At 46.0% G+C, this 12,826-nt stretch overlaps 1 protein-coding gene across 1 annotated transcript in view; it reads right to left on the bottom strand.

Annotated features, from left to right (window-relative positions):
* The window catches only part of misp (mitotic spindle positioning), a 30,651-nt gene that overhangs the window by 11,243 nt on the left and 6,582 nt on the right, over nucleotides 1–12,826 (bottom strand). Inside the window, exons 6-8 of the mRNA XM_083767028.1 lie at nucleotides 12,006–12,131; nucleotides 10,164–10,434; nucleotides 9,464–9,583 (exon numbers count right to left, since the gene is read on the bottom strand). Of these exons, the coding sequence (XP_083623154.1) occupies nucleotides 9,464–9,583; nucleotides 10,164–10,434; nucleotides 12,006–12,131 (517 nt within the window). The remainder of the gene's footprint in view (nucleotides 1–9,463; nucleotides 9,584–10,163; nucleotides 10,435–12,005; nucleotides 12,132–12,826) is intronic.

Below are 12,826 nucleotides of genomic sequence, written 5' to 3'. Positions count from 1 at the left end.
TGCCATGGTTACCAACGCCAGCTCCACCCTCACTACTCACCGAGACCTCACTGCCATGGCAACCACCAGCTGCATCAAGGGAAGAGTATATATGCCAGCCTGTTTCACCAGCCACTCGTGCATCGAATCTCGTACGTCTCGTACTACAAAGCACACGCTTCTAAAGCAAAAACTAGCTAAATGGATAGCATTAATCTCTTTCCCTCTGATGACGAATTCCCCTTCCCGGACTCGCCTGAAACGCCAATCCTCCAGAGGCTTCTGGCGACCGGCGTGTTGCCTCGATCAGCTCCCGGTCACATCACCGTATCGACGGCAACCCGGGCACCGCAGGCAACCCGGCGGGTAGCCGCCTCTGCGTCCAGCAACCTCGGCTCCAGAACGGGCCAACGGCTCCGCCAACTCCCCCCGCTCCCTCCGCCTCACCAACGCCGGGCACACAGTGATATTCCACCTCCACCTCCTCCTCGTCGTGAGTCCACCCGAACGCGCGCCGTCTCAGGTCCGCAGTCCTCTTCAACGAGGCCGGCCATGCCACCGCCGAACGAGTGGACAGTCGCTTTTCACAGAACTCTAAACAAGGGGCAACTGTTTAATTTGTTAGCCCAGTGCCCATCTCCAGCCCTTCCGGCAACATCCGCGTTGCTGCACGACGACGTCACACAGGGTCCTTCCCGACGCGACGACCGGAGAGAGGACTCATCGCTGCCTGTCCAGAATCACCGAGGTGAGCAAACCATTGCAAACGATGATTACTTTAATCAATGTTTCATCATACCAAATAATTCCACTACTGGACCTCTACCTGTACCCCCAGGCCAGACCGTGCACAGCCGCCTCGGACCCTATGCCACGCAGTCCAGGCGTGTCATGCCTCCCCCCCAGCATACCTCCCCCCCCCCCCTGTGCCTGCTCCCTTCAGTGGAACCAGACCACATACTGGGGCGCCCTCGACGTCGAGCTATACTGCCGGCTCTTCGCCGGCAGCGCCGCTCTCACCTGCTCCGTCTGCGGCTGCCCCTCCCACCCCACCACCGAGTGCGTCCTCTCAGCCACCAAACCTTCATCCAGACCCACCCCAGCTCCCACTCACCCATTTCACTCCCAGCCAGCCCCCGACAGGCAGCCAAAACCCCGCCCCTCTGGCCCGACCGCCTTCCCCTCCTCCTCCCAAGCCCTGGACAAGCGGGGCAGGAAAATCATGTTCATTGGCTCCAAAATGCTGTGCAATAATTTTAATGATAAGGGGTGCCTGGTTAACCACTGCAAAATGCTCCACGTATGCTCCTACTGCGGCGGAGCACACACCCGGCCCACCTGCCCCCACAACCCCACCAAACCAGCCAGCAGCTGACTGATAAAACACCTGGCCACCCCCGTCAACATCCCCGCCCCCTAGCCAAAGCGCTAACTCACCATCCCGACACCCCATTCATCCTTTTTTTCATCGACGGTCTCATAAACGGATTTTCACCAGGCATTTTCTCACTCCCCGTCATATCCCATTCCTGCAAGAACCTCCAGTCCGCCCTATCAGAACCCGACATCGTCACCTCCCTACTAGAGAAAGAAATACACCAAGGATTCATGATAAGACCATTCGATTCCCCCCCGTTCCCCTCATACCGAATCAGCCCCCTGGGCGTGGCAACCAGGAAATACTCAGGAAAGAAACGACTCATCATTGACCTATCCGCCCCACACGGTTCATCCATCCCCAGCATTAACAGCCTCATCCCCAGCACCGACTACTCCCTCAAATACTCAACCATAGACCACGCCATCACCCTCATCCGACTCGCCGGGCGTGGTGCCTGGCTGTCAAAAGCCGACATCACGTCGGCATTCAAAGTCCTCCCACTACACCCAGACTCATGGCACCTTTTTGGCGTTCACTGGAACAATACATTTAATTTTTCTGTCAGGCTAACCTTCGGATGCAAAAGCTCCCCCAGACTGTTTAACAACCTCTCAGAACTCCTCTGCTGGATAATGCTCAATAACGACCACATCCCCCACCTAGTCCACCTCCTGCATGATTTCCTCACCATCGACCCCCCATCAGCACCCCCCCGCCCGCAGCCTAACGTGCCTAAAAACCACGTTCGCGGCGCTCGGCATCCCCCTCGCCGAGGAAAAAACAATGGGTCCCCTGACACAAATTCAGTTCCTGGGCATCGATCTGGATTCTGTCACATTCCAAGCCTCACTACCCCCAGAAGAATTAGACCGCATCTCACTACTCATCTCCAACTTCCTCGAAATCCCGTCATGCACAAAACAACAACTCCTACAGCTCCTAGGCCATCTCAACTACGCCACCAGAATCATCCCACAAGGCCGTTCATTCATTTCCCACCTCCTCCACCTCGCCGCATCCGCCCCGTCACTTCACCACCACGTCAGCCTAGATCTACCATGCCGCATAGAGCTCAGGCTCTGGCACCTCCTGCTGTCCAACTGGAACGGCGTGACATTTTTCTTCAATGACTTCCACTCCTCTCCCGAAGACCTGGACCTATACACCGATGCGGCACCCTCCGTCGGTTTCGGAGGGTATCACAGAGGGAGGTGGTTCGCAGAGAAGTGGCCAGAAGAGCTATTTTCACCACCCTTTTCCTCTGCCCACTCCTCAGCCCTCTTTGAGATGTACCCCCGTCATAGTCGCGGCCTCTCTTTGGGGTCACGAATGGACCAGCCGCTCAGTCCTCATACACTCCGACAACCAAGCCACCGTCCAAATCATTAACAAAGGTCTCTCCCCCTCACTACCCCTCATGGCGCTCCTCAGACGACTCACATGGATCTCAGTCACCCACAATTTCCTCATCCAAGCAGCCCACGTCCCCGGTCATCACAACGCAATAGCAGATTCACTTTCCCGCTTTTCATTCCAGAAATTCAGGCTATTGGCCCCATCCGCAGACCTCCACCCGACTCCAGCTCCTCCGTTTTCACAGATGACCTTCCCCTAGACCATCCACTCCACAACCTCCGGACCATCTCCAGAAACCTCATACTCCAAGGTATTTCCCCATCCACACTCTCCTCCTACTGGACAGCCTGGCGCACTTTCCAGTCATTTCACTCTACCTTCGGCCTACATTTCCCTTCTCTGGACCTCATCACCCTCACCTCCTACTAGTCCTGCAACAAACAGTCAAAAAGTGCTTTAGTTTTCGAGATACCCCTCCCGGAGTTAGGACCAAACACAACATAGTTTTTCCTCATCTCTAAGGCCTCCCATACATGAAATGGATTCTTGTATAAAAATATTTTACTGCAAAAGTGGTGAAATTGTTATTTAAAGTTATACACCTCAAACTAAAAATAAAGCCTGTCCGTCTGGTGGTTGAGGCACTTAAAGGCATGTAGATTCACAATGGAAGCTCTGAGAGGTTCAAAACTTGGCATACTTGAAGCCAGAACATACCTCTACATTCTAGGAAAGACTGAATGTCAATATCTGAATGTCAATATGAGATATAGTCATTTTAACACATACTTACAGTAGGCGGAATTGTACATCTATGTAGATGTCTTCTCTACTTTGTAGTGACTCTGGAATGGATTGTCATAGCAACACATATGATGGCTTGTAGGAAAGGTGAGGTTCTACTGAATCCAGCAATACCAATTGTGTAAATGTAGCTTGCATAATCGTGGAGTTATGGCACAAAACATATATGGTGTCCCAAACGGGGGGAAATAAAACTAATGAAATCTACAGTATCACATTAGTTTTATTTTTACTTCACTTATCAAGGGTGGGAAAACATAAACAAATCACTTGAGTAGAAGTCCCTAAAATGTATGAAATGTCTCAAACTTGAGAAATGAGAAATTGTGAACAAATAGATGCCGCTTCAATAGAGAAATATGCAAGCCTAGATTGGAACTACTAACTATTATTATGTTGCAGCACATGACCTGGATGTTCCCTCATCAAGCTCAAATCTCAATATTATCCTCATAAATATAAATAATCAAGTTATTCATTTCTGTTATTTGAGTTATTTGGTTACAGTCAATTTATACTACAGTATTTGGCTCCACCTATGTGCATCTTATGTGATCTTATAATGTGAAGTGTATCAGAAATCAGGGCCGATCATGACATTTTTAAATGATCAGATCAGGAGCACAAAAATGTGATTGGGACATCCCTAGTATCAATATGATAGCCATATCATGATATTAGACTGTATATTGTCCGTGATTTGGGATATTGTACTATTGTGATATTGGAGGAGTTGCATAAAAATATAATTTTCAGATGGGGAAAAATCAGTATCGGCAGATACTCAAAATTAAAATGATCTTACTAAATGTTGCTCAACAGAGAGATGATGATGTTCATAACACCGTGGCTCTATATACAGACAATATGCTGCAGTAATGAGCAAGTTGCAAATGTTGAGTGAGAGCATGCCTGCACCAGTCTCATCAAGAAGACTGAATAGGGTTGATACAACATTGTTTAACATACAAAGATATTTTTCATTTGTGTGCCAGTACAAGACCAGAACATCTGACAGCCATTATGGCTGGTACTGGTATGTGTACCAGAGACTTATGGTCCTTCATGCAGCATCAGAAAGGTTGATGAAGTTGTACATCATCTGCTCCTCTCGTACCCAGATCTCTTTGTGTATGATGACAAATATACAATAATACTGGTAATATGCCGAGGCGGCAGTGCCTCAGGGATAGAGTGGCCAATAGAGCGGCTGGATGGAGAACCGTGAGGTTCGCAAGACAAATTTCAGTGTGAACTAACAATATACCGTTAGTACTATATCATACCATATTCTCAGTTCGATCCAGGGCTCCCCCAGAGCTAGACTCTGAACCCCTAATTGATCCCGATGTGCAGGTCGGTGCCTTGTATGGTTTCCTCTGCCATCGGTGTGTGACTGAATGTGTGAATGTAATGCACAATCTATGTAAAGTGCTTTGGATAAAAGCTCTATATACTGTAAATGCACCAATTTCCATTTACGGTATATAAACTCCTTGACTGTTATGACATACTGAAGACACTGACTCTGAGGAAGAAGATGATATTGTCTAAATACAAACCCTGGAAACATACAGCATTATAATTTGTAGAACATGGAAAGTCTGATGTTGCATGCTCTAAAAGTGTGCCCATGGGAAATGGGCACAATGAGAGAAGATGCAAATATCCAAGAAAATCCAGAACTACTACATAGACCTGCAGATATATCGATGAAGAAAACCATGGACCAGTGTCTTCAGTATGTCATAACTCTTATTTATTGAAAGTGATGACTTGTCATCACTTTCATTTATTTAAAGAAAGATGTTAACTATTTCAGTGAGATTAATAAAAGCTTTGACATAGATACTGGTCTGCTGTTCTAATTCTTTGTTTTATAGCTGCTGCTATATTTCGTTTAGATATTTTGTGTTTTAGGTAGCATTTATGATATTTGTCATCATATGCAAAGAGATCTGGGTACGAGAGCAGCCGATGTACAACTTCATCAATCTTTCTGATGCTGCATGTGAAGGCCCTGTCTCTGGTACTCTGACCAGTGACCATGTGAAGGCCCTGTCTCTGGTACTCTGACCAGTGACCATGTGAAGGCCCTGTCTCTGGTACTCTGACCAGTGACCATGTGAAGGCCCTGTCTCTGGTACTCTGACCAGTGACCATGTGAAGGCCCTGTCTCTGGTACTCTGACCAGTGACCATGTGAAGGCCCTGTCTCTGGTACTCTGACCAGTGACCATGTGAAGGCCCTGTCTCTGGTACTCTGACCAGTGACCATGTGAAGGCCCTGTCTCTGGTACTCTGACCAGTGACCATGTGAAGGCCCTGTCTCTGGTACTCTGACCAGTAGTCCTGGTTTTGTCTATGAACTGATTGCAACAAGACCGCGAGGACTTTTTTGTGCTATCCCTTTTGGACTAATTGTATGACTGTACTCTGTTGCTGTTTTTACATTTATGTTTAATAAACTATTAAATCCATCAATCAATCAATCAATTGTGCTGGCCTTCCCACAAATGAAACAATATATTTGTATGTTAAACAGTGTTGTATCCTATTCAACAATGTTGTACCCTGTTCAGTCTTCTTGACGAGACGGCATGCTCTCACTCTGGTCTTACTGGAGTAGTTTTCTCAACATGATACAGTATATGATGAGGAGAGGAGAGTATATTGAATTTGGGTTTGCCAGGGTTTTATGAACATCATCTCTCTGTTGAACAACAGTTAGTGTTGAAGGTCTTCTGCCGTGGTCTTTATACATTATGGGTCTTGTTTCGTGCCTTTTTCCAACTGTTTAGCAAAGATGATACAAAGATTTGGATCCAATATTCCATTTTGGTAAAAGTTTAAAGATACACTTCAGAATTTGTACAGTATCTATGTTGTGCATTGCGCGCACTATTTTTAGGCTATAGTATGTGCAGTAACCATATTACAAGTGATACTAATTAAGTCTATTTTCCATTCTGGTGAAACAGTGTCAGGGCAGGGTTCTGCTATTGTCAGTGTAGACTACGGGACAGGCAGTAGGCTCTGTTACACTAAAGATAACTAAATGCTAGGTCACTCTCCACTCCAGTCAGCTAAATAGCTACTTGATTTGACAAGGTTCATCTCATCTTTTCACATTCCAAAATATGTGAAATGATTTTACCTGTCATTTTATGAAGAAAGCCACATACTGTAGGCAATAAGATGCAGGTGGAGCCAAATACTGTAGTGTAGTATAACTTGACTGTAACCAAATAACAGAAATGAATAACTTGATTATTTATATTTATGAGGATAATATTGAGATTTGAGCTTGATGAGGGAACATCCAGGTCATGTGCTGCAACATAATAATAGTTAGTAGTTCCAATCTAGGCTTGCATATTTCTCTATTGAAGCGGCATCTATTTGTTCACAATTTCTCATTTCTCAAGTTTGAGACATTTCATACATTTTAGGGACTTCTACTCAAGTGATTTGTTTATGTTTTCCCACCCTTGATAAGTGAAGTAAAAATAAAACTAATGTGATACTGTAGATTTCATTAGTTTTATTTCCCCCCATTTGGGACACCATATATGTTTTGTGCCATAACTCCACGATTATGCAAGCTACATTTACACAATTGGTATTGCTGGATTCAGTAGAACCTCACCTTTCCTACAAGCCATCATATGTGTTGCTATGACAATCCATTCCAGAGTCACTACAAAGTAGAGAAGACATCTACATAGATGTACATTTCCGCCTACTGTAAGTATGTGTTAAAATGACTATATCTCATATTGACATTCAGATATTGACATTCAGTCTTTTCTAGAATGTAGAGGTATGTTCTGGCTTCAAGTATGCCAAGTTTTGAACCTCTCAGAGCTTCCATTGTGAATCTACATGCCTTTAAGTGCCTCAACCACCAGACGGACAGGCTTTATTTTTAGTTTGAGGTGTATAACTTTAAATAACAATTTCACCACTTTTGCAGTAAAATATTTTTATACAAGAATCCATTTCATGTATGGGAGGCCTTAGAGATGAGGAAAAACTATGTTGTGTTTGGTCCTAACTCCGGGAGGGGTATGCCGACTTCTGGGGGCCATTGTCGCAGTACTATACATCAGCCACTGCCATTCATCACGGGCCATGCTTCCCTCCACCATCCGAGTCTACATATCAGGTATCAATTTAATTTCCAAACTCATAACAGGAGCCCCTCACCCTTTCTCCCAGCACGCACACGTCACACTGCTCCTTAAGAGCCTGAAACGGAAGGAGCCTCACAACCCTCCTCTCCGCCAACCTATCACCTACGACATCCTCTCGGGATGCATCAATACACTCCGCTCCGGATATTCAAGCCCTTCCACAGATTCCACCCTGGAAGCCATGTTCCTCCTAGCTTTTTTTGGTTTCCTCAGGTGCTCTGAATTCACTACACCTAACTCCACATTCATCCACAATAAACACCCCTGTTTATCCGATCTGAGCATCATAGATTCCACCACCATCATTTTCACTCTAAAATACAGCAAAACGGACCAATATGGCAAAACGACACCCATCTACCTGTTCAAACTCGACTCACATCTCAGCCCATACGAACCCCTAACCCGTCACCTCCGTGCTATAGGCTCTCCTCCCGTGCCTCTCCTCTCGATCCTCTGTTCACTACAGATTCCGGCTCCATAGCCACCAGGCACTGGTTCCTCTACCACCTCCGCCAGATCCTGACCAAGGCCGGATACTCCGCATCCGACTTCTCCGGCCACTCATTCCGGATCGGCGCCACCTCCACAGCCTCCAGACAAGGTATAACCGACCACACAGTCCAACTCCTTGGGCGCTGGTCTTCACAAGCATACCATGCTTACATACGAACGAGTGTCCAGGACCTCAGAGCCGCCCACGGCTCCCTGGTCCAGCAAACGCTCCATAATTGATCCCCAATCGTTCGATCCACTTTGGGGTCTCGTATTGGGGGCGTGTCCGTACACGACCAGAAGGACGCCCCGCTACTCAGACCCCATGCCAAATACTCAGGGTATCCTACCCCCCCGGAACCGGGCCTTCGACACCCCCTCCCCCCACAGGGATACGCCCTATCATCCTCCACTTCCCTCCCAGGGGCCTAGTCTCACTAACATCCTCCTCCCCCTCACTCCCTCAAGATTCCCTCTGTAGCTCCAAATCATCCTCTCATCCTCACTCCCCCTCCCCACCCCCTCCTTTCACTCATTCATCCGGCCCCTCGGAAACCTCCTCCATCCTCACACCCCCTACCCTTCCCCTCTTCCCAACCCGACATCCTCCTCCCTTCCCCCCTTCCCGAACGGGACTCATCCTCACGAACAGTCAAGGCCATCCAATGCATATCACCTATGCATCAATCTACTCATGCATCATTCCAATGCATCATTCATTCAATGCATCTCATTCCTATGCATCATTCCTTCTCATGTTCCACCTTTCTAAATAAATGCTAAACCATGTTAAACGATGTTCGATTGTGAGTGTGGTCTGTACTAGTGAATAAAGTATTAAGTTAAGTTAAAAAAAAAAGGTAAGTTCGTTAGTATAATTCGTTGCTGTTAGGAGGAAACCACCTAACTCAATTTTTTGTTTTTTGCATAAATCAGTGCTATTGAACACCCTTTGCGTTAAAAGCGCTTCGGAACAAATCCTCTTAACTCTATTGGACCTTCAAACTGTCTGACAAAGCAACTAACTCCACTACCTCTCCCCCTCTCATGCAAGTAATTGACAATATATAAAGTCACAATACCATGCACTTTGATGACATGACGTGGCCAACAAAGCCTATTGCTTTGTTGAAAAAAATATATAAGGTTTTCTTCATTTCCTGAAAGAAATGAAAATTTCCATTTCCCGAAAAATGAGCATTTTGGAGTTAGGTGGTTTCTTATTCGCGACAGCAGAGATACGCAGCGCTCACCTCCAGACCAGAGTCCGGATCATCAAACACACTGCTCAGCCTGCTCAGCCTCTGCTCTGCATCTGGTCCTCTGCCGGAGGTCTGGGGATCCAACTCTATCCACGCATCATCTCTCTGGATCTTTGATTGATTGGTTTAATACTTTATTAGCAGGTTTAGTTAACAGTACAGGTAGTATACAGTCAATGGTTATGCTAAAAGGACAACACACACACACACACACACACACACACACACACACACACACACACACACACACACACACACACACACACACACACACACACACACACACACACACACACACACACAAATAAACAGGGGGCTTGTTTCAATTGTGGCCCAACGTGCTCATCAGTGTAATGTCAAAAAATGTTACTTTTCAGGATTCAAATAATAAAGAAATACGCAAAAATAGCAGATCGACAAGCTCATTCTCAACTTGTAGATCAGCTATTTTGGATACTCTTGTGTGATGCTGTAGAATGATCAAGTAGGACATCAATTTACGAAAACATCATGTTGATAATAGTTTTATGCCCGACAGCAATGAAATGACACAAGGCTATACTGTTAGGCTACAATACTGGTAGAAAACTCAGCTGTAACAGGTACAGTATATAGAGAAAGAAGTGGTTCAGGAGGCAAAGGATGCTACTACCAAGGTGTTTACTTCATAAAGGACTTAAACTATGCTCACTTGCATCGATGTTGACACCCGGTCCGCCTGAGAGCGCAGCATCCTGGAGCTTTGCAGTTTGGGAGATCCGGGAGGTGATGGTAGCACCTGGGTGTGATGTATTTTGGGAGAGCTGGGAGGGGATGCTGCTGGTACCTGGCTGCTTCGAGGTTTTGGAGATATGGGGGGTGATGTTGATGGTACCTGCTGGCTGCTTCGAGGTTTTGGAGATCTGGTGGGTGATGTCGATGGCACCCGGTCCGCATCATAGTGCAGCATTCTGTAGCCAGGGCTTGGGGCGCATATATACAGTATGCTTTTTGTCCTTGCTTAATATGTAAGTATAGCTCTGGATTAAGAGCGTCTGCTAAATGCCTAAATTGTAAACACATTTATTGCCGGATTAATCAATACCAGAGCCATAGCATAGTGTATAGACAGAGTTGCGACATTGAGGGGCCAGAAAACAGCCCGGTCACGTGGTTCATGTACTCGCGCGAGCCCATAGACGCCAATGCATTCCGTGAAACTTCCGGTTGTCCCTATTCGCCAATAGAAGTCTACGTAGAAGAGCCGCCATCGGACTGGCCTCCATGAAGTGAACGGAGTTGTCGTAACTCTGTGGCTCTGATCAATACTAAAACCCGCCTCACTGCCGGTGTTTTTCCATTAACCTTTGAAGAATCACCCGATCGCGTGCATAGTGTCATTGCACGAGCGTGCGCCTTAAAATAGTGCGATTGAATGTTCTAATGTTGGAACATATTCCACAATATATGTTTGTTTTGTTGTTGTTGTTGTTAATCTATAAAGAGGGTATGCGTGTGACATCATCATCATACCCGGAAGTTACGTGGGATCGCCTACTGAGTGGATGGATGTATGGACTCGCAAGGCCACAAAGTATTTTTTTGCCAAACAGAAAAGTCCTATCTGATTGCATTAAACAACATTGAATGACTTTAAAACTCACTCTGCCACTCACTTTGCCACTCTATTTGCCACTTATTGCTTTATGCATGCACCTATTGTAATCCAAGCATTGTTGTTCAGTAGCATCTCCCCTGTCTCTCCAGCACCTGACAATAATCAGCTTCAATTGTGTTGCAATTGTGTCTGCTCATTTTGTGTCACCACTGCCAATTGCACTTATTTATCCTGTATCCTGTATGAGTTCTCCATCCTGATTAGATAAAATCATACCTGACCTGAAAATGTGTGTTAACTGTTCTGTATACTGAGAGCCATGGAGATCCCTGATACTACAGCCTACTCTACTCTACAGCCTACTCTACAGCAATGATTACTATCACAATATATAGAGTTATTTAACACTGAACAAACACATAGCAATAATTACTATGAACAAACACATAGCAATGATTACTATCACAATACAGAGCTATTTCTATTGAACACTGTTACTAAACACAACAATATACAGCCATTTAACACTTATTGTAACAGAAAACAAAAACCATAGATGTTACCAAATAGGCAAATACTAAGTAAGGCTCTCTTCTATTTAGTGTAGCATTTCAAGGGCCCCACAATTACTAAATGAGCCCAAGGGTCCGTTTGTACACTCTCAGAGTTACACGCCCATAAGAGGCCATTTTTGAACCCCCTCAAAGAACCATGCGGGTCCCTGGACCCCCACTCTGAGTCTCTGGACCCTGTACTTTGGGTACTTTGAGACCCACGTCTCAAAGTGATGTTTCCTAGTGAGCCGACATGCACAATACCAGCACCCTGAATGGAACAGAGCCTAAATTAGTATTGTTCACTCATTGAAGTAAGGACGAGGCCCTGTGTCTTTCTAAAATAGCCTATTCTTTGCTCATGCAGCCCTATATACAGTACCTGTTGCTGTGTAGTTTATTGGGGGTGGTTGGGGTTCTGGTCTGCTCCATCTTTAAGAACTGTTCTCTGGCCGTACTGAAGTTGATCTGCTGGTTGTCGATGGTTCCTGGTTCCGGTTCTGTGGTGCTGCAAGAGGATGCATGACGTTTGCAGGGTTATTATAATAATTATATATAGGTTATATAATCCTAGATTAAATGAATGACCAGACCTGGATTGTGTTGAGCTGTTTTCTTTTTTGTTGCGCTTGCGTTGTCGAGCCCCATCTTGAGCAGACCTGGAGCAGAGCTGTCGTTGAGCCAGGCGACAACGTCTGCATTGATCGATGGCCGTCTGAAAGTACTTAGACTGTGGTTGTACCAAGGGGCCAGTGAGGCGCTCCAATGTTGAAGCACTGGGCCCTAGTGGTAAGAGGAAGGACTGCAGGCGGACCCGTGGATTCATGGCGAGGAAACATGGCTTTAACATTGAGCGCTCGGTTGCACTTCCGCATTTGCCAACCAAAATTTGGTTGGCAAATGCGGAAGTAGACGGTCCTTCCGGGTGCTTCAAAACGCCATTGAGCAACTTCCACAGTTCAGTCTCTAGTCCATCCTTCTTTATATACTCTATGGGTTGTACTGGGTTGTAATGTGTGTGTCTGTCTGTGTGTTTCTATGACCAGCTCGGGGACAGACCTCCATTCCGAAACAGCGCCATCCAGAAACAATAATTGATGATATCAGGCACAATACTGTATGTGAATACAGTAATAAGAAGAGCACTGACAGATGTCTCCATATATGGGCAATGTTGCACATCTGTCAGATTGGCGGTGCGAG

Source organism: Protomyctophum parallelum (genome assembly GCF_964188405.1).
Source record: "Protomyctophum parallelum genome assembly, chromosome: 6".
NCBI lineage: Eukaryota > Metazoa > Chordata > Actinopteri > Myctophiformes > Myctophidae > Protomyctophum > Protomyctophum parallelum.
This window is presented reverse-complemented; position numbering and strand designations above follow the sequence as displayed.